At 39.7% G+C, this 23,388-nt stretch overlaps 2 protein-coding genes across 4 annotated transcripts in view; one reads left to right on the top strand and one right to left on the bottom strand.

Moving 5' to 3' along the window:
* cep89 (centrosomal protein 89) overlaps positions 1-23,388 on the top strand; it is a 61,799-nt gene that overhangs the window by 28,667 nt on the left and 9,744 nt on the right. For both annotated transcript variants that reach the window (XM_043245963.1, XM_043245964.1), the window contains one exon: positions 22,491-22,660. In XM_043245963.1, coding sequence (XP_043101898.1) covers positions 22,491-22,660 — 170 coding nt within the window. The remainder of the gene's footprint in view (positions 1-22,490; positions 22,661-23,388) is intronic.
* On the bottom strand, positions 9,551-22,495 carry zgc:165481 (uncharacterized protein LOC100073327 homolog). Of its 2 annotated transcripts, XM_043245966.1 has the most exons (3): positions 22,341-22,495; positions 22,187-22,235; positions 9,551-11,458 (listed from the first exon to the last, which is right to left on the bottom strand). In XM_043245966.1, the coding sequence occupies exon 3, from the start codon at positions 11,442-11,444 to the stop codon at positions 10,671-10,673; it is 774 nt and encodes a 257-aa protein (XP_043101901.1). In that variant the 5' UTR covers positions 11,445-11,458; positions 22,187-22,235; positions 22,341-22,495; the 3' UTR covers positions 9,551-10,670. The 2 variants fall into 2 exon arrangements, with proteins under 2 accessions (XP_043101901.1, XP_043101900.1); XM_043245965.1 differs by lacking the exon at positions 22,187-22,235 and having other exon boundaries at positions 9,978-11,458.

Here is a 23,388-nt window from a genome sequence, read left to right on the forward strand (position 1 = left end):
CACCTAGATATAGAATACTTTTGGGCAGATGAAAGTAAAATGTAAAATTAAAGTGTAGTTTAACTTGGTATTTGTACTTTGATTTTATTTGATTCATGTAATTTGAAATAAAGTCTCTACCCTAGTCCTAACTTCCTAACCTATTTACCTAAAATATTGTATTCAGTTTATTGATTGGAAATCATAAAAGTAAATGTTTTTTTTAATCCTTATCCAGTTGTAATTGGTGAAGTCATGGGGCCTTAAAATATTTTTGTGTATAATGGGGCTTTTAGAGTCAAAATGGTTAAAATGGTACGAACACAAAGATTGCATATAGTGTGCTTAAAGGTTACACTTCATTTTAAGGTGACATTTGTTACGGTGTAATTACACCAAAAAATACTGCGTCGTGTAAATTAACCTCAAATGATACTGAATTAAGGCTGGGGTTTGGTTTAGGTTTAGCTGCCTGTAATTACAGTTTTTCATCATTGGCCATTGTTTCTATAGTATATTAATTTGTACTGTAACTACGTTACCTTAAAATAAAGTATTACACATTAACAGAGCAATCTTCAGGTATGTTTGTATGAAGAGCATGCTGAAGGACAAGAGTTTGTTTTGATTTGTTTTAACATGCTTATGAAAGATTCAACAAGGAGACAGATTGAGTCTAAAAGACACACACACACACACACACACACGTGGAGAATGCTGACATGCACACATACACACAGCCTAATTAAACGACCTTGCCTGTCTGACATATCCAATAAGAGGTCAATCCAGACACACAGGCCTGCCACACTCAGCAGATCTATAATTAACATTTCAAATGGAAGGTTATTTCAGTTGCAGAGTGAATGTTTCCCTCTCTCGTTTAACTGCGCTTCAGTTCAGATGATGCCTGTATCCATGTGGATTGACCTCTGTGTGATTGGACACCACTGAATGAAAGTGTCAGTCTATATTTGTGATATTTCCCTTGAGTGAGAGCCGCTACCTGTTTATTTCTACCGCAGTGCACAAAACAGTCCAATTTTACGTTTATTCAAGGGTGAGTTTAATGCCATAGACATGCAGGTTCACCTACGGTGAATTAGCTATATGGAAGCGCAGAGGTAATCAACATTTTATCAGCATTTTGTTTTTCAAATTTATTGAAATTATACTGTGTAAAATAGGAACTATACTGGGAGCAGGCTGAGTAGACTAGCCAAAAACGAGTGATTAATAAATAAATAATCAAACTATTATAAGGACATCAAGAGGATGTCCTAATAACTTTGTGAATAAAAGGCATAAATCTGTGTAGTTTTCTGAAGTTCTGCATATGCTTGTTCTGTCTGGGTGTGACCATAAAGTATGTTATGGAGGGAAGAATTTAGTGTCACATTAAAGCTGCTTTAGGTATGCCATTGATTTATGAGACTGCTTATGAATATTCTGTAAAACGTTTTTTTACTGGCAGAATGTGGCACAGCACAACTAGATCGTTCCCATTGTAATAAACAACGCTCTTTACACTAAGCATGCTGCGCTGTGTAGTTGATTACAGTGAGATTGCTATAGTTTTGTTGTGTCATGGTGCACTGCAGACAATGTAGACCCACTCTAAGTCTAGCAGTTGAGAAGGAAACAGAGTGTACCTCTAAACCTAAAATGAATGTTTTTTTTTATTTCTTTCTTTATTAATTTTTTTTTTCTTTCTTTATTTTAATCTGCTCACTGTCTGTTGGTGCACTGCTTGTTTATGGACTGTTTTATTAGTTTTAAAGTCACTGCGCAGACCACTGAGCTGTGATATTGCATGGATTAGTGTATTTTCTGTACCATCGGCTGGTCTCACCACAGACAAACAGATTGACAATCTTTATATCTTCCCTGATGTCCCCGCTTTATCTCTCTCTTATTTTTATATTTTTTAAATTCTCCTGGACTCTTTTCTTCAGATGTGTCTTCAACTAAAGATTTAGCACATAATTACACCATATTCACTTCTCTTCCATTTTCTCTTGATTGCCATCTGCTTTTACCTGCTATATCACCAATTGTGTTTTGTTAAGAAGAAGAAAAATTGGTTTTAAAACTCTGATGTCTTACTCAGGGGTTACATGTATTTGGATTTAAGTGCATGTGAGAGCTGAGAGTGCTTGAGGCTCTTCTATATGTGACGTTGGACACAAAACCAGTCATTCAAAATTACATTTTTTCAAAATTGAGATTTATATCTGTATGAAGCTGGTTTGTTAGGATAGAATGATATTTGGCTGAGATACAACTATTTGAAAATCTAGAATATAATGGTGCAAAAAAAACAAAAAACAATGCATATTACTAATAAACAATTAAGTGTTTATATATTTGCAATATAAAATTTACAAAAAATATTCATGAAACATGATCTTTATTCAATGTCTTTGGCCTAATGATTTTTGGTATAAAAGAAAAATCAACAATATTGATAATGTTATCAGAATCAGCCAATAACGCCTTCCAAGAATAAAAACATTAAAATAAATTCTATACTAATTTAAGCTTGTTTAAATTAAAGTTTGAAGTTATAATTTACTTGAAATGGTTTATGTTTAAAAGGATTCTTTAAATAAATATTGTTAAGTTTGATACAGTTTTGCAAATAATTAAAAAGATCACATTTTTCACTGTTTTTGAGTTGTATTTACATTGTTTTATCATTGCTTTTGTTGTTAGGTTTAGTAACTTAATGTTTAATTACATCTGGAGTTTGTTTTCTACTCAAAATGACCCATTAACACTTAAACTGATTGTTCTTCATTGTGTATGGTGTACAAACTATAGAGGTCTCTGTGTTCACTCGGATAATAATTACATTGAGTGAACATGTTATCTGAGAAAATGATATCTTAAAATCGTAAAATTTGGGGGTGAATTATCCCTCTAATAATTTAGTACGATGTGTTTTTAGGACCCTGTCTCTCTTCCTGCTTTATTTTTTTCCCTTTATTTCCGTCCCTTTTCCCACCTTTTTTCTATCCCCCTGTTGTGTTCTCTTTCTACTTTCCTCCACCCTTCACCACCTCTATTTCTCCCTCTATCTTTCTTCTGCTGTCTCTGTTTGTCTCTCTCTCTTCATCCGTCTCCTGGTGGCTAATTAGAAATAACAGATGCTAGACTCACGCAGAGTAAATACATGCACAAAATCACTAATCACTACCTCACAGAGAAGCACAATATGGTAAAAGAAAGTCAGATCAAGCCCATAGAACACAAAACTTAAAAAAAAAAAACACGTTTATACCATAGACAAAAGCTGTATGTAAGAGAAGCAGCAGCATAACTCCAAAAGCAGCTGCTTTCCCACTGACAGTGTAAATAAAATCTAAACTTTGAGTATCTCTTTCAATTAGAGCTGAAATGATTATTTATTTAGACTTAGACAAGGTCTGCAAGAAAACCAGTCATTTCTGAGGATGAAGTTCACCCAGTTATTATCGATAGCATGTCTCTACAGTTCAGTATCCTGAAAATTGTTCTTGAGTCTGTGTTTGTATAAGCATTTGTGTGAGAGGACAGGGTGTGTGCTTGTCGGTGTAAGTGTTCATCTCGTGGTTCCTTCCCAAAGGGTCAGAATGGCATTCTCCTTACCCATCTGAACAAACTGCCATAAGCTTCCGTTCTTCTGTGTCTGCTCTAGACACACACACACACACACACACACACACACACACAGACACTCACTCACTCAGCATGCGGTATACATGGCCATTCATATTTTATCTTTTGGTCCGTATGTAGCTCTGTATGGGCACAGGCAATAGTAGTCAGCTGAGAAATATTTACTATATCTCCTATTATATAGTGCTACATAGTTATGATTTGCCATATATATCCTCCTAGAGTTTTCTTACATATTTCTGCACAGATGGCTAAATAATAGATGAACTAAAGGTGAGTTACGGGTCACCATGAGCAGGTCAATCTGCAGATTTTTCATTATTTCCTGCACCATTGTTTTGGGAAAATTAATTACATTCAAACATAGCAAATGTGGTGAAGTACAGCTGATGTCTGTTTACATCAGGGGTTCATAAATGTTTCATAGTACACCTATGATGACCTAAAGTAATTATTTGAGATAACTTTTATTTATTTATTAGTAATGGTCATTTTCTATTTGTACAACATCTTGCATGTTTGCTTTAATGTTTTGCTTTTATTTTTAATACATTTGATGAAACCAATTTCTTTTATTGCATTTATATTATGGTGGCAAATATACGTATTTATGAAATACATATTCCAGCTAGCATTAGCTGAATTATCTGTGTTCTAGTGACCTATTTTAGCAGCAGAAGGGCTTTTCTGTTTCCAGCTTGTGGGCTCTGTTCTGTGCACACAGAAAGTTCACATGCTTCCTTCATTCCATCCTGATGCAAGCTGTCTCTATAGTAACAGCAGGAACACTGGAGATTGGCTGATTTGAGTCTTCATGGCTCCTGAGAGCTCTGACAGTATTTGTGCAAAGCTACAGGCTGTTTTGCTATGTCTTATATTTCATATGTATATGTGTGTGTGCATGCCTGAGAACAGATGGAAGTAATCACTTCTTTTCTTGTCACTTCAAAAAGAATAAAATATGGCCCTAGTGAAATCAGACGGCAATTTAAACCTTTACAATATACTGGAAATTGAATCCTCGTACATAATCACAGAGAGGGAGAAAGAAGGGAAGAAGGAAAAAGAGAGAGAGGCTAAAAGAGGGCCAGTTGCAGGCATTGTGTTCTTTAGGGTTATTTTTGAGTCTCTCGCTCTCTCCTGTGCTCTCTCAGGCTGAAGTGATGTGATAGATTGCATGAGATGGTGTGCGTGATCTTTTAAGAAAATAGAAGGGCTTCATGCATGGTGTCACGGTTGTGTGGTAAGCACGAGAGCACACAACAAGATTAAAGGAAAATAAAAGGGTTTAATTCCAAAATGGAAAAATAAAGGATATACAGACAGACAGGCAGGCAGGCAGGCAGGCAGGCAGGTCGAACAGGCAGGCAGGATAAACACAGTTAAAGACATTAAGTAGGGACCTCGACGCTCGGACAAACAGAACTGAAAACACAGGACTTAAATACACGTGGTAATTGACTAAATTAATACGACACAGCTGCAGACAATAATACAAATCAACACAGAGGGAAGGCAGGGCACAGGGAGCACATGGCACGAAACGAAAACATAAACACAGAGTCCGGGGAACGTGACATTACCCCCCCCTCCCGGAAGGTGCGTCCTCGCACCTAAAGGGTAACAAACAAAAACAAACAAAAACCAAAATGACTAAGATTTGGGGATACCGGGTCTTGGGAGGAGGTTGTGGTGGAGGACGGATCCCCAGGAGTGGGCAGGCAGAAGGCAGAAGGGTCCAAGGTGGTGTAGACGGAGGAGGAGCCAGGAGGAGACAGGAGGAGTCCGGGCAGGAGGAGATCCAGAGCCCAGCTATGGTGGTCCACGGTGGGGCCGACGGAGGGAGGAGCCAGGAAGGAGACAGGAGGAGTCCGGAGCAGGAGGAGATCCAGAGCCCAGCTATGGTGGTCCAAGGTGGAGCCGACGGAGGGAGGAGCCATGGAGGAGGAGCAGCCATCGACTCCATGGGGCCGACCGGCGGCGGCGGAGCAGATGGTGGAGGAGACTGAGGTGGAGACGGAGAGCCGAAGAGCCAGGGTGACGCGAGGGCGCTGGAGGTCAAAGCGCGGCGCCGCGGGCTTCGGCGACTGACACGGAGACGGGGACGGGAAGGGCGCGCGGCGGAGCCAGAGCGACTGAGGACTGAGGTGAAGCTGGAGGGAAGGAGGAGCCTGACAGAGCCGGTGGGATGGAGTGACGAGGCGGCCGAGGAGAGGAATCCCGAGGCGACGGATGGTCGACGACAGACCAAGGCGGAGCCGGAGGGACGATGGAGCCTGGTGGAGCTGGTGGACTGACGGACCACGGTGTAGAGGAGGGAGCTAGGAGCCCAGGGGAGCCGGCGGGTCTGAGCCGAGGAGGAGTCTGGGTCTCGGAGGCAGGACGGTGAGGCGAGGGATCCTTCAACCTCGATGGCGATGGAGACCGGCAGACCCGTGGCGAGCTCCAGATGGTTTGCTGAGGATGAGCGCAGGGGCTGCTGGGATCCATCGACGTGGTGTGGCATGGGTGGGAGGTGGGAAAACTTGGCGGCACTGGAGGAAGCGCCGCGGCGCGCGGGCACAGGAACGGGGCGAGGCGCGGGCGCGGGCACAGGAACGGGACGGAGCGCCGCGGGCGCGGGCACAGGAACGGGACGGAGCGCACGGGCGCGGAAACAGGAACAGGACGGAGCGCGCGGGCGCGGGCACTGGAACGGGACGGAGCGCACGGGGCGCGGGCACTGGAACGGGACAGAGCGCCGCGTGCGCGCGGGCACTGGAACGGGACAGAGCGCCGCGTGGCGCGGGCACTGGAACGAGGACAGAGCGCCGCGTGGCGCGGGCACTGGAACGAGGACAGAGCGCCGCGTGGCGCGGGCACTGGAAACGGGACAGAGCGCGCGTGGCGCGGGCACTGGAACGGGACAGAGCGCACGTGTGCGGGCACTGGTACTGGAACGGGGCGGCTGGGCGGAACCAGCGGGCTAACGGGGCGGCTGGGCGGAACCAGCGGGCTAACGGGGCGGCTGGGCGAAACCAGCGGGCTAACGGGACGGCTGGGCGGAACCAGCGGGCTAACGGGACGGCTGGGCGGAACCAGCGGGCTAACGGGATAGCTGAACGGGAACAGGAACTCAGGATACTGGGAGGTGCCCAGTCTAAGTCCAAGTCCAAGTCTACATCATCCAGCTCCTTTGCAGATCCAGCAGCCCCAGGTGGATGATCAGCTCATCCTCAGTCGATGTGCAGTGGGCGGAGCTCCACTCGCGCTCTCCTGCAGACGACTGACTCCATCGCGGTGAACTCCGTTGCTGGCTCGCGCACCTGGTCTGGCGTATACGGCTCGGGTCCTGTTACGCTCCACGACTCTGTCGCCTCTCTGGCGATGGGTCCGTGGTCGCGCTTGACTCCGCCCGTGTCAGCGGTGGGCTCAGGCTGGGGCTCGACCTTGCGGTGAAGGGATGAGTTGGGCTCTGGATCTGAAGTGGGGCTGGTGTCGTTGTCCACAGGCGCAACCATCATGGTTGATTTGCAGGACACCAGCACCCACTCGACGTATCGCGCGAGGCTCTCTCGAGACCGCTCCCGGACAGCTGCGCTTGGCTGGAGGTGTTAAGTCCGCGGAAATAGAGTTCGAGCAGAGAGCAGTCCGGGTAGCGAGTCGTTGGCCAGTTCGAGGAATAGTTCTGTATAGTCCTCGAGAGAGCAATCCCCTGCTCCAGCAGGCGGATGAGAAGTTTGGGTCTTTAAACTGGGCAAACATGGCAAACAAAAACTAAAAAAAAAAAAAAAAAAAGGGGAAAATACGCGCTATTTCCTTTTTGTAGGTCCGAGCGTTCTGTCACGGTTGTGTGGTAAGCACGAGAGCACACAACAAGATTAAAGGAAAATAAAAGGGTTTAATTCCAAAATGGAAAAATAAAGGATATACAGACAGACAGGCAGGCAGGCAGGCAGGCAGGCAGGTCGAACAGGCAGGCAGGATAAACACAGTTAAAGACATTAAGTAGGGACCTCGACGCTCGGACAAACAGAACTGAAAACACAGGACTTAAATACACGTGGTAATTGACTAAATTAATACGACACAGCTGCAGACAATAATACAAATCAACACAGAGGGAAGGCAGGGCACAGGGAGCACATGGCACGAAACGAAAACATAAACACAGAGTCCGGGGAACGTGACACATGGGCTGCAGAGAAGAAAAGTGTTTGTGTGATAGTGTGTCCCAGTATATGAATGGCTGTAAGAGTCATTTATATTTGACTTTTCAAGTGATATCATCCAGTGATAACTCCTATTCAAACTTAAAGTTGTTTTTAGCTGTTGCTTTCAAAATGTACAAATATTTATATTATATAATAATGTAAAGAATATGTTAAAAAACATTATACAACACTAATTACTCTACAATATTAATTATATATAAAACACATTTCAAACATATAAACCACAAAACTATGACACTTTTTTTTTTTCATTTAATCATTTGATTTCTGTTTACAGATGTGTCTTGTTGAATTTTTAAGGATATATATTTTCACATATTTTAGTTGTTTTCAGGGGTCCAAATAATTTTGGCGACTACCCTGGTGGTCAGTAATGAACTTATACGGCTTCTCACAAGGCACCTCATGAAGTTAGTTTGTAACAGAATCACAAGTCCAATAAACCATATCATTCTGTTTCAGTGCTCCAAAATCTAAACGCAATTATGCGAAACACTTGTAAAGCGTGGAGTTCTGAGAACAGTCAGGAACCGCATCGGATAATTTGTCTTGAAAATATAGCAATTTGCTGAGCTTGTGATGTGAAAAAGCTTGATGAATTGAACCTGACATGTGGCTAGAGGAACATTGTCACACTTGTTGTCTATCTGTATTGTCAAAGGGAGAATGTGTCTGAGTCTCTTTTCAATTCACAGAGGCCCATGGTGACGTGCGGTCAGACAGTTTTATGGACATTAGCCCAGATCTGTAGACACATTCACCTTGTGTAAATTAGGCTGCTTAGTAGGACTTAGCACACCTCCTTTTACAGCTTTAACACACACACATTTTTACTCCATTGCCACTAATTAAGATTTCAGATTCAGATTTGACTCTGCTAGAAGAGCGGTGTGACTAAGACCTAAGGCACTGCTTGCATGTGTACATGTTGAGTGGGACGATTAGAGCCATATCTACTAAAAAACATCTGTTTAAGCAAATTCCAAAATATAAACATTTTTCAAGAAGAGACAAGAAAGGATTCTTAAAGAACAAGAACTGGTTAATTGGGTGGATGGTTGAATTAATGAGAGAGATCAGGAGGTGGGTGAAAAAGAAGAGGAAACAAGTCTGGAAAAGGAGGGATGTGAAAGTTCCTACAAGAGGAAAGAATATTTTGTGTAAATTATTCACAGGTTATTAAAATTCATGCGGCACATTTGCCTGAAACTGCAGAAAAAAGATGTTGAATATTTGATTGTGTGTATAAATACAGTCCTAAATGGAATTTTGTGACGATGAGGGCTGTTTTTAGATTAGACGCTTAGCTGTCCTTCCCTGATTGTTGAATTACGTTTAGAGAATGTGGGGTGCTGTGATTAGTTCTGATGCTTGATTGCTCAGAAATGTGTTCTCCTCACTGGGTTCAATTAAATTGATGTTAAACCTACCATAGTTCATGCAGATTTTCTTACTGTTTTCAATGTATTGCATAAGCATATACAAACGCTGTAATTATTCATTGCCAGCAGAGAGATTGGAAACAGTTCCAGTTTTGATTAAACACAAACCAGAGGTGCTGTGTATTGTTATAGTATTGACCGACTAAGCTGCGTGTGTCAAACTCTGTCTCTAGCTCAAGTTCAGAATGATGAATGGCTCTCATTGGATCTCAAGGTAAAGGCCCCTAAAGGAACCTGCAGGGAGAAGAAACACCAGGCTTGAGTGAAGGATTGCAGAGCCGCTGTGCTTGTCGGTGTCAAAGTTACCTTTAAAGATATGGATTTTAAATAAAGGTTAAGGTTTAGGTGAAGATTCAGAGCAAAGGTTATAGAAACACCTATGGATAAGCAAAAAGAACACAGATTTTGATGAGCTTTTTCTCTGACTACATCACCTCAACTGTAGCCATGAGATTTACAGTTGTGCAGAAAATGGCACTCTCTTCACATGCTTCTAGCTATAGGCCAAGTGTCATTGAGTTTAGATAACATCTTCCACTCATCTTGTGCAATAGCATATACCCCCCTTCCCTGCACTCAGCACTAGCACATGCAGTGTTATATGGACTGTTTGTGCTCCGTTATTGAATTCCAGGAGAGTTTTCATTGTTTCAGCTCAACCAAGAAGACCATTTCAATTTGTTTCAGTACATTAGATCTCAATGGGACATTTTCACATCCTGATGTCAGTGAGAAAGAGAGAGAAGAACTGTAGTGTGTAGTGTGACATTGGTTATAGTTATGATTTCCATAGATGCATAGAGCAAATCTCTTTATTTATTTAAAGGCCCATTCTTAACTCAGTGGTTACCCACCTTTTCACTTTGTAATACCTACAGCAGGAGTCTTTAACCATACAGACTAGTCCAGACTTAACCTGTATCAGTGCTGCTCATGGAGCCTTTTCATTGAGACTCAGGGCACGCAGTTTTTATTTCACAGCGATGAAAATCAACCACAATAAAACTTTATTCTTTATGGCCCATCCATTCTGCCTGGCTGTACACAAAGTCCATCCACTTTGATAAACTCCCACTCGTGCATCATCATCTGCTCTGCATGGAGAACAGTTCTAAGGTCAGCTTTTTAACTTTAGAATGAGCTCGAAGGGTGTGTGTGTTAAGCTAATAGCGTTACCTCCAGACTGACCTTCCTCTTTAATGCTTAAGCCGTCTTCTTTATCACAGCTGTTTGTACACATCCCTTCATAGCAAGATGGTACAAATTGCATTTGATTTGCAGCAAGGAGATTCAGATGTCTAGAGTATATTTTTACCTCCTGTCTGTATGGTGCGATGATGTAGCCTATGATTTTCACTGGCCTGTTTTGTACCAGTCATCCCCTGTTGGAGCAGTCACACATGCCTTGGCACAGACACTGGCAGAAGCCGTAGACCAGACAGACTGTGAGACTGGACGGCACTAGACTCACACACACAATTCCTAGAGTCACTCTCTGGATCACCAGCAAGTAGATGCCAAGCGGCAGCGAACCAAAATAGAAAAAGCCCAGCAGCCACACCAAGACTCGCGGCACGTGATTGCAGAACTTGGACAGCGCGTCTTGATCCACTGCACCGCTGTTAGATGCTACAGAGACTGAGTCCAGACTGTGGTCACCGTAGTAGTCAGAGCTGGCATTTTGGCTGGGTGAGCGCTGCTGGTCCCGTTGCACCTCCATGATGGTGATGACCAGGCAGTTGGAGGAGTCGTGGGATGGACTCTCATTGGAGGACAGGCTCTTGGGTGTCAGCACTACCTCCTTACTGTGGTCCGAGCTCCAGGACTTGTCCCGCACAGCCAGACGAGACATGATGTTTGAGTCGTCTGGCAACCCAGCCACTTCATACTCGCTGACCTGCGTCTCGTGGCGACAGAAAGGGCAGTTGATGGAGCTTGAGCCGTCCCCCATGTCCAGGATCTTATTGAGGCACCTGGCGCACACGCGATGCAGGCAGTCCAAAATCTTGGGCTTGCGGCTATGTGCATTGTAGCGCTGGTAGCAGATTTTGCATTCCAGCTCATCATTGGTGGTGCTGTTGAGGCTGGTGTTTGTATTGGAGCTGGCATTAGCGGAGCTCTCCTCCGGTCCAGCCTGAGCACAGCTCATCTTGGCCACATGCTCTGGGGAAGCAAGAAAAGGATGTTAACACAGAATACAACATCATGCGCAGTTACAGTGATACAGTATAAGATTACAGTGAGGTTTTTTTTCTCAAGATGGGAAAAAAATGAGTGCCTGTGCTTTCTGTGAGATTTTTTATTTATTATATATGAAAATTTCAGATATATAAAATAGGATAATTATTTGTCATCGAAAAATAGTGATCTGCTTGTTGTTGTGGATGTAATTTTGAATTTTAGCATTGTTAAATATTTGAAATTAAATTTAGAACTTTTGGGTAATAAATAATTTGAACTTAATGTTCCCGGTGGCATGTTGTTGCTGGTGTTTTCTAATGTAATGATCTAATGTAATGACATCACAATTCATAATAATTTGACTAATAACTCTTCTCAAAATGCATACATTTTATAGTATATTTCATTTAGACTTTGGTCAATTACTATTTTTCCAAAAAAGTCATTTTGATTGGATCCAATTCTCTAGTTCGATCTCTTTCAACAAAATAAACAAATCTTTATTCAAGTCAGTTTGTTATTTTGGTGGTTTTAAATGTTATATTTTTAATGGCCAATTTTCCCAACCATATCCACCTACACAATCTTGATCATATTCTGGAGTCATTATAAAGCAACCAAAGATAGTTTACAGGGAACATAAATAACTACTTTACCTTCTTTGCTCATTTGTCACATGGTAGACACAATGAATGGATCTTTCATGAATGACTCATCATTATTGACCAAGCAAATTGGTCCAATTTTTTTCCTTATTTATTGGATGATGCATCACCATCTTGTCTGCCAAACTTGTCTCTGAATACAGTAAATGCAGTTTTTAAGGGTGTGTGTGTCCCAAACTCAGCATGTTAAGTGACCCTCAAATATGATAATAGCTGGATTTCTTCTTATTATTGATCTATTTTAAAACATTTTATCCACCATTAATATCAAGCTGAAATAGATTATTGTTAAGAATAAATGACATTATGACAACAGTAAACAAATCTGTGGGTTTAGTCTCTGTAGGTGATTTAATACAGCAAGAGGTGCCTACAGTGTGTTACGCAATCATCCATTCATGCTTTGTTAGTGCAACTGTAATATACTAACACCCATGCTATTAAGTCTTCATAGGAAGCTTCCTACTGTGCCACATGGGTGTTTTCAATGTCTCATTCAGTCTGGAACTCTCTAAAGGCCTAATTAGGCTGCTTTGTTAATCGCTGTTTGTGAAATTAATTACGGAAAGAAACGTGGGATCGACGTGGCAATTTTTGATTCATTGTCTTGGGGAGCCAACTGTTTTTGTTTCCTTAATGTCACCCAGAGGTTGTTATACTGAAGGAGGAAATGCCAATTTTTAGAGGAATGAAATAGTGGCCCTTCGGGCAAAGAGCATGTTCCTCCAGCATATAGACCTCTCTCTATTATTAATGACAACAATGCCCGTGCATAATTGTATTTCTGAGCGGAATTTGTTTTGCTTTGCTGGATAGAAAAATAGCCAGCAGAGGCTTTTAATAGAAACCCAATAAAGAAACATGATTTGAGGCTGTTTAGGATTGCAGAGCCTTTTCTAGATCACAGATTAAAGCATTCCCTGTTCAAATGGTATCATCCATTTTTCAGATGCATATCAGTGAGCATTTGCAATCAACATTTGCTGGAAATGGGTGAGAATGACAAGCATTGATTGATGTAGAAATGGTAATGTACTGCAGTGTTTGTGACTCCGATGTGTATTGGGGCATGAACACTTTTTTTTCCTTTCTCTCTCTGTTCTTCTTTTTCTCCTTCTCTTTTTCCTGGCATTAATGACATATGTTGTTTTAACATGCTTTTCAGAGGACAGATGTTCGCGTTTTCTTACATCTTACATTTCAAATCTAATATAAGCAGCTCATTTGTAGCTTAAATGGACAAAACCAATTTTGTCATTGTAATTGTATCTCACAAAAAGCATTGAAATGGGGACCTAATGAATGTAATGGATTGTAAATTATTAATATTACATAGAGTATATGTAATATATGGAGAGTAGTATGTTGATGTGTATATTAGTGCGGCAATCTTCCTGGAAAAATCTGTTAGCTCATAATTCGTCTACAGTCAAGTAATCAGAATCTTCCTGGAGTGTTTTTCTATTATTTTTGGAATTCTGTCTCAATAGACAGAGATTCTGCAACGATAACATCTGAAAAGACGTTTATAAAAGTATAATATTTAATGCATAGTATTGCTGTGCTATATAAATACAGTACTACTATGCAAAGTGAGCAAACTTAGACACGGTTTTGAGAAATCATCTAAATATCTGAATATTTACATGGATACCTATGCTTTACACCTTTGCAGAGGTTTTTACATTTACTGTGGGCTATGTTTACGATTTTGTACATTGTTCTTTCACCTTCATGGACACATTAACCCTACATTTCTGAGCTACTCTTTAGGTAAGATGATTTCATGGTCACTTGTATTTATGTGTGAAACTGCTGTGAGCTTGACTGCAGGTCTCCTGTTCTCCCAAACTAACAGTGCAATCTAGTTAGTTAACAGCAACATTGTAGCAGTCCAGACCGCGGAGTTCACAAATAAATAAAATGGTCTTTTGTTATCTCAGAGTCCCGCTGGATATTAAAGCTTGTACTTGCGCAGTGAAACAGACACAGGCACACATTGGGAACACTGCTTAATTCTTTTATTGCTGTGTGTCTGAGCTCCCTGAGTGATGTCACATATGCATATAACAACCACCTAATTGCGACCTACTCTACAGTTCAAAACACCAGAGGTCAATTTATGACCAAGCAGTTGGAGGAGTAGTAAGACAATTATTTTATCAGGGAATATAGTAAAAACAGCAATATTGAGTAAGATCTTTCTATTTTAATGTATTGTAATGTAATTCATTTCCATGATGCAAAGCTGAATTTTCAAAAGCCATTACTTCAGTACAGTTATCAGTACTGAAAATTCATATGATGCGATTTCTAGCTTTCCTTTTTATTTAGTGTGGCGTGTAACTGTTTGTGCATGTATACGATCTGCAGAGAGTTTAAAGTCTCCCATGACACATGACACCTTTAATATTTTTTCCACAATTCTTTAATGAATAGGAAGTTCATTTCTGCAAACTGTGAAAGGCAGCTCTAACAAGAAGGACATTCTTGTCAATCTTCTACTTCTGGCTAAATGGCAGCCCTACTTTCATGTTTTAAACCTGCTTGACATATTACGAGCTCTTCCTTCCCACCAAATGCTGGTTTGATATATAATGGTCAGTTTTTGGATGAACTATCCTTTGAAGATAAAATAAAGCTCTTCAGTCACTTACGCACACTACTTGTTGCTTAAACACTCTGCATCTCTGGTAATCATACTCCAGGAGATGTGCAGTGTGTGAATCAAAGCTTCTTATTGGAAAGATGTCAGCAAGAGTTCTTTACGTCACATACAGCAACACACACAGTTCATTAAGTCGCTTTCAAGTGCAATCACTTAGACTTCTTAAATTTAGCCGCCTAATTCATCTCGCTCTCCAGAGACCTGAGAATCCAAAGTCAATTCAATTATTTAGACCATCTTGTATATGTAAGATACAAGGTGCAGAGAGAGGGAGAGAAGACTGTGAGTGCTTATCTGTTTTAACAATAAAGGCAATGCTATTTAAAGCTCTGTTCAATCATTTATAGATGGTGATTATGAATACCTTATGAATAGTAAGCTACAAAGGGAGGCTCACTGGATGCTGAGATCTGCTCTTAAGGCATATGCGGATTTGTTAATATTTCATTACTCTGGGCTGTGGTTTGAAATCCTGTGTGACCAATCCTTTATTTCTGAATCCAGAACCACACAAATTCTTATACTGTGCAAAAATAATTAAAACTAAAGTTCTGTATTTTAGTGTGTGAGAGGCTACGTTGACTCTGAATATCTTGAGTCTGGAACCGAGTGGGTTAAACCGAAGAGGGTGGTGGCCAAATAAATCTTCATTTTCAGCCAATAAACCAGACTGAGCTCATCATCTCATATCTGTGACATTCAATATGATCATTCTTTCACTAATAATATAATGCTGCATCATTGTGTATTGAATGTGATAATTTACCTCATTAGGTTTGACAGCAAACATTATAAACAAGCAGTAATGTCTATGTAGCATCTTTAATTCTTGTACTTTCAGGGTAGGGATTTGGAGCACAGGAAATAATAGTCTGCTGTTTTTCAGTCACGGAAAAGTGAAATACCTCAGTGACAGACATTCAGTGCTCTCTTTCAATCAGTCTATTCATACAACTCTTTATTGATCTTTGAAAGTGATTAAAATTAGTTGCATCACAAGTTCACAAAGTCTCATAATCATGTTGTTTCACTGGTGTTTTGTCAGACTCGGGCTACACATAAACACTGTCTTGTACTTTATCTTCAGCGTGAACACAGCATTGAGAAAGTGTTTCTTGCTTGCACTGTGACATTTTTGCTACTTACTATCATCTTAAAAAGCATGAGACTGAATTCATTTAGCTGTGAAGTTTGCACAGTTATAGGTAATCTGAAATGCTTTGTATTGCAATAGCATGTTTGTCTCTGCAGAGAGACTACAAGGGAATGAAGGGATGGAGGTGAAGATAGAGTGAACTGAGCTTTTCAAAAGACCGTTGAAGTGTGTTTTGTTGGGCCATTTTTAAAGGAAGATTGCAGGTCTGTGCTGCTAATCTATTCTGCCAGTTAAAATAATTGGATCCGCACAGTATGTCAGGCCATTTGATTAGGGCCATGTCATTATTCCTGTACACTGAGAATGAGAGAATGAAATGTATTTGCCACCGCTGTGACACAATCTTCATATGCACAAAGGTAAACATTTGTTCCTGCATTTGTTCAGCTTCTGTCAAGAGGTTAAATGTTTCTTTTTGTGCCCGAGGCTGACTGCATGTTAGGTGGATTGCATATATGCATGTGTATGTGTTAATATGTGTATGTAGGTGCGTTCATAGTTGTTCCATCGCTGTGTTGGCATACTTGTTTAATTTAATGCAACATCAGTAAGTTTTGTTACACTCACAGATAAGCTTTGTTCGTACACTCGCAGAAATAAAGGTTCTCAATACAAAAGCTGTCACTGTACTTCATTTCTTAATACTAATACTACTTAATACTAACGTGAAACTTAAATTCTAGCGATTGTCGTTGATTTGATTACAGAGACCATCTCTGAATTTAATAAAAATTTTATGTTCAATCCTGTCATTATACATTACTATCACTATACTCTGTGCTTTGATACAATCTGTATCAAAAATCTATTGTCAAAAGCGCTATATAAATAAAAGTGATCGATGTACCTTTAAGATAACAAAATGGACCCTTTAGGTACCAATATGTATTTTTTGAAAAGGTACCGCCCCAGTGACAGCTTTTGTACCTTTATATCTGAGAGTATAATCAAAAGCACAAGTTCATTTCCCAAATGAATGACTCTATTGCGTTGTTTTTTTAGTGATTTAAAAACATTAATAGTTACTGACTTTTTGTTCAGTGCTTAGTTGACGATTCACATGATTTGTTTTTTTCAATAGGTAATATTGAATAGTTTCAATAGTTATGAATGAAATTTATCATCATTGTTTACGATATAGTTAAGGCCAGTAATTGGATTGTATTTGTGCCACCTCTGAAAAGAGGTGAATGATTTCATAATTTAGCAATAGAATTCATTTTTTCCAAAATTATTTTTATGTAAAAGTGCAAAACAAATCTTTAATAGAACCGTTAATTACCTGAAAAATTACAATGAATCAGAACCAGAAAAGTGAAATACTGTACAACTGTACTATGCAACCCATCACTACTTAGCAAACGTAAAAAGTAGAAAAAGTAGATAGAATGTATTTCCTGAAGGTGCAAAGCTATCTTTTGCTTCCTAAATGATGTGTGATCCCTGCTGGTTACAGTTGCATTAGCATTGTGTTCTGTGTGGGTTTGTTTTTGTTTAGCAGCTTATCAACCCGTTTACCTGCATTTCTGATTACCTGATTTCTGTCAGTTTTGCATGTGTTATATCAGCTAGAGTTTAGTGATATGGTTATTTCATATCGTCATATCGCCAGCCTGTAAGATTGCCAAAACATGATATTATCATCTATAGGTGAGTGGGGGCAAGAGAGAGACTCTCTGTACTTTTCACAGGCTATTTCATAACTATTTGGTGATTTTAAACTCTGCGCATGTGACAGAGAGAGAGTGCACGCCTGGAAGCACCAATATCAAGAGATATTGTATATAATAAGATATTATACTTTGAAACATAATATTTAAAACAGCTGTATATATCGGGGTACAGCAGTCATACATCGCTTTTAGGACCATTTGTGTCCTACTGTGGGAAGTTTCCCACATCAGTGTGGAAGTTATCAGTCTAGATATCAGTCAAGGTGAAAATCAAAAGTAGATTCATTTTAAAGACCAACAGTTTAACACTAAATATTGGACCTTAACAAACATATTAAGGCCTTTGTAGGTAGCCTAAGTTCTTATTTGTTGAGTAAACAGATAGCCTACGTATAAGTCATACAGCGCTCCCGATTGTGCGCCCGACGACAAGCCCTGTTTTACACTGATAACTTATTAATTGCATATTGTTTTATTATAACAATGATGAAGAATAGGTGTCTATCAGCAAAACCTTAATATCAGCCTGTTAGAGAGCAGATGCATCTGGGGGTTTGGTGTCTATCAATCCTGAGGGTTTTATTTTATTAAAGATATACTCATTAACACCTTAAGGATTGGTATTATCTAGAGGACTGAAACTCAATCTGCGTGAGATTATTAATTCAGGTTTAGCCTATATTTCTGTAATCTTCCAACGGTAGCTATCTAGTACATACCAGGTCTCAGTGATCTTATAGACAACCTTAGTGACAGTGCTATGGGCGTAGAAGTCTTCATCCTCCTGACTCAAACGGGGCAGGCACAGTGAAGATGCCATAGATCACGTATCCACTTTGTTTGTACGTAACAAGTCCCTTAGGGAAGTAGCTGCTGTGTAATGTGTGTGTTGTTTGTAGCAGCCCTTACTCACAAGTCCCTTAGCAGGGCCCTTGGCTTCAAAGATGCTTTTGTAACCAGGATTTGAGGCTCTGTAGGTTTGGTGTCTAAGTGAAAGCTATGTAGGAGATGGGAAATAGATAGAGAGAACAACTGAAATGTATTTATTTAGATTTTCTACAAAAAGTAGGGTCATTTGCAGTTCACAGCTGAGCTAAAGAGAAGCACACCTGAAAGAAGCCAATAATAGCTGTATAAAACACCAGCAAACACAAATGCACATCCACATTTTTGATTCTCAGACCTTAGGATATATTATAAATGCAGCCTACCCTCTTCCATCTCTCTTTTGCTATTATCTTTTCAACTGTCATTTAAAAGAAAACCTCAGTGTTCCTCTATGCATTCTTCAGTAAATTGACCTCAGCCTGCTCCACTTTTCCTTCTGGAATATGTGTGGATTTAGTTTGATTACTTTAGTCATTACTTAGACTGTTTTGACCTCCTACCGCATGCCAGAGACCTCAATCACAGCAGCCTTCACATTAGGGATCTTATCTGACACATCTTATGCCGATCTACACTTCTTACACCATTTAATTCACTGCATTGGCTCTGTGCTCATTATGATTAATCTCCACATTTCAATTACTGAGCTGTGTTTACATTCATTCCAGGATTATTGGATAAACTACCATTCAGAGTTTGGGGTCAGAAGTTTGGGGTCTTTTTCAAAAGAGACGGTGAAGACATTTAGAAACTAATAAGGCTTCTGTTTTTAATAAGTGCTGTTCTTTTAAATGTTCTATTCCTCAAAGAGTGAAGTTAGAAAAGTGTAGCACAAAAATATTAGGCAGCACAATTCTCTTCAGCAAATTATAAGAAATAATAATTTTTTGCACCACATCCGCATATTAGAATGGTTTCTGAAGCCTCATGTGACGCTACAGAAATAAATTACATTTGAAAATATTATAAATAGTATTATAAATAGAAAACAGTATTTTAAATTGTAATATTTCACAACATTGTTTACTGTATTTTTGATTAAATAAACCAAATAAACATTGACTTTTAAACAGTAGAATGAAAAAAAAAAAAAAAAATATATATATATATATATATATATATATATATATATATATATATATATATATATATATATATATATATATATATATATTAGTGTTGTTTTCTAAAATATATTGTGTGTATTATATAAAATAACAATAGAATGGAAAAACAGTATGTAAATGTCATGATCTCAGACTATAAATGGAAAAGAAATTCTATCAGAATTAGTAGAGGTGCTAAACGTCATGTTTCAGTTGAGCTTTGGACTGATGAGTGGTATTCAGGTGGAAAGCAGCAGTGATACTGCATTGAACATGAGCCTTAATAAAAACTTTTCCGACATCAAGGGTTTCCAGGCAACCACCATGGTTACGATGGAGTAGTTCATTGAGTCATACTATACCAACGTCTCTACCTGTGTTGTCCATATTAACACGAACAAGCCTAATTAAAGATGTTTAACTCACAACTTCCACACTTGTCTTCTTCATTAAAACCACCAGTTTACTAATACAAACTGTTTTGTCAGTTAGACATATTTACTGCCTTTAAGAGCTGAAATAAAAGAGCTTAATAGAGCTGAAATATTAGTTTTTAAACTTAAACAAGCTGTAAAAAACCTGAAAATCTGAAAAGAGACTACAAACCAAAGTCTTATACATGGAAATATACTATATAATACCATATAATATAATATAATATAATATATAGTTTTTAATTAATTTATTTTTAATTAACTTTTACATAATTTTCAGAACTACAAAGATCCAGGGATGATTTTATAGAGAGAGTTAAGAAGACGGAAAGCAACCATTTGTAACAGGAATCTGACATGCTTAAAAAATAACTATTTAAAATACATAACACATTGGGAAACGTGACTCCAAGAGAACTCCCTTCAAGCCAGTCGTGACGAAAATAGTGTCACCTGCTTATTATGGTAATTACAGTAATCTGCAGGGGGCACAAAAATATGGCCTTTGAAGTGATTTTAGGTCATTTTTTTTCATTAAGAATAAGAATTAAATCTGACCCCTGGTTGAATTGCAGTCGACAGGTCAAACTTTCCAAGGGACTCCCTGCATTGCTCAACCTCATTCTAACCACTGCTTAAAAGAATCTGACCTGAGCAGCATAAAATGCCTTAAGAGCTCTTTTGGAAGAAGTTTTGTTTGGAAAAGCTTCATTATGCTGCTAACAGCTCCAATGGACAGATTTACCCTGATGGTAAGAATGTCATGAGTAAATAGCTTCACCTGTTATCACAAGCTCAATTAAATATATATCACAGTGATATAAATAAAATGATATCACAAACTGAAATCACATCGACAGACTACCCTCTGCAGTCCAGCACGTGTCACTGAAATCACTTCATGTTGCCCCATTTGTTTGTAATATTAATTCCAGTTCTCCTTATTGGTTTTGTGGTTTGTCTGGTTGCTGCTTGCATACTCTCTGAAATGATCAAGACAACTCTTAGATGTTAAGAGCTGTCTTGATCATTTCAAAGAGTATGCTAAGGTTTTGGAAGAAGAGAAAGAAAAACAGACAAGCAGAGAGAGCCTGAACTGCTGTAATTGAATGCTCACACACACATGCACTGAAAGAGCTGTTGACTGAGGCATGCTTGTGTGGAGTGTTATTGATCCATGTGTGAGGGAAAGCTTGGACGTATGTGTTCTTAAACCCCACAGAATACAGTCAAACCTCCCTCAAGCACACACACACACACACACACACACACACACACACACGTAATCTCTCTCTCCATGCATGCTAAATCTCTGCTTGATATACAGATATGATAAGGGGTCCATTAAAGACATTACTATAGCTAATCAGTGCTCTAAACCCATACACGTTTTCACATTTATGTGCACATGGAAATTTTCTTCCTGGTTATTATTAGATGATCATTTGCGAATTCCTCCCTTTGGGTTTTGATCTCTGAAGGAAATTACATTTGTGCCTATAACGTCAGTTACCAAGGAGCACAACTCTCAGCATCCACTTATCTGTGGCTCTATTTCTTTTATATCCATTTATTGCCCTTCTGTTCATTTTCTTTCCTCTCCTTGTTTTTTTTTTTTTTTTCTCTTTGCGTTTAATTTCTTCTCAGAGATCCATCTCATATCCTCCCCAGTGTCATATATTTACGATGAGGCATTTATGGACTGAGCATATCTGACTACTCACGTTTACTCATGCGGCTGTAATTGTCTTATTGCCCTCTGCTATATGAAGATGAGTTACATCAACAGGCTGCCTCTCCCTGGAAACCACAGGAGCTGCGCAAATGTGTATGTTTGTTTATCTACATGGCTCACATCTGTTTTAGCAGCAGACAAGCCAACATCTGTTCCTCTCCATAACGCATCTGCCCCGAGTCTGCAGTTCACCATATCACTGCAGATCTCTGCTTCATTTATCTACATTAACTGTGTTTCCTTTCTCCTGTTTTATTCACATTTGTGTGTGTGTGTGTGTGTGTACGCACAGGTGCATTTTTCATCCACAATGTTGGAAAAGCTTGGGTAAAATATTCCTGCATAAAGGTTTTACAATCTGAAGTATTAAACTGTAAATTCACACCTTCTTCATTGCTTCAGTATCCTTCCTTTTCCTTCTCGCTCTTCTCTTTCTAGGTAATAATAGTTTCAGTCACTTTTCCTGCATTGGTTAGGCTTGATCTAATCCAGACAGATGAACACGTCTCCACAAATAATAGCTCTTTTTCTAGTCTTACCGTGCTGTGTAGTCTCTTTCTCTGGCTCCTCCAGGGTTGTTTCAGTTATTTTGCTTTCCTTTGATTCTTTTTTTAGTTTGAGTGATACTCCACCATTCTTCAGTGCTCTCCAGCGCAACTGTTTTGATATCTCTCCCCCGGCTGCTCTAGGTATACAAGCAGCAGGCGTCAGCGAGTGTATGTGCTCTGGGTCGGCGTCTGCGCGAGCAGGAGGAGGACTTTGCGGGGAAAGCAGCGAATTATCAACAAGAGATCCGGCACCTGCAGAACCAACTCAGAGACAGACAGGAACAACTGCACGGAGCTCTGCAGCAGAAGAGGTGATCCTCTCTCTCTCTCTATCACACACACACACACACTCTCCCCCTCTTGCTTTGTGTGAATAGAGGGATGCAGCAGAAGAGGTGAGAGCAGTAGTGGAGCAGCTGTCACAGAGGCACAGACCAATAACAGACAGTAGAGAGAGAGAGAGAGAGAGAGAGAGGAGGGGCTCTAGACAAGCTGGCACAGCTGCAGACTCATCTGTCTAAATGTTCCATGTATTCTCATAATTGTGAGTAATTACATTTTTCTTTTATTTGCTAATTTATCTTATGGCCATGTGTACCTTTTTATTCTTGCAGCTTACTTTTAGTTTGTAAATAAGACAATTATTCAGTTTCTGACTAAATTCCTTTTCTCAAGAATTTGTCATTTTAACATTATTATTGTAGATTTTTTTTTACAGTAAGGTTACATTTAGTTAGTTACTGCATTAAGTGTCATGAAATATTCACTCATGCCTTTCCATACCAGTAAAACTTTCATTCATCTTCAGAACACGAATTGAGATATTTTTGATGAAATCCGAGAGCTTTCTGACCTTCCACAGACAGCAACACAAATACCACGTTCAAGGCCCAGAAAGGTCATAATTAAAATAGTCCACGTAACATTAGGGGTTCAACCATAACTTTATGAAGCTACAAGAATGCTTTTTGTTCGCAAATAATACTTAATTAAACTATTTTTTGTCTCTGCGATAGGGCTGCCCCCTAATAGTCGACTA

This window comes from Puntigrus tetrazona, chromosome 7 (genome assembly GCF_018831695.1).
Source record: "Puntigrus tetrazona isolate hp1 chromosome 7, ASM1883169v1, whole genome shotgun sequence".
NCBI lineage: Eukaryota > Metazoa > Chordata > Actinopteri > Cypriniformes > Cyprinidae > Puntigrus > Puntigrus tetrazona.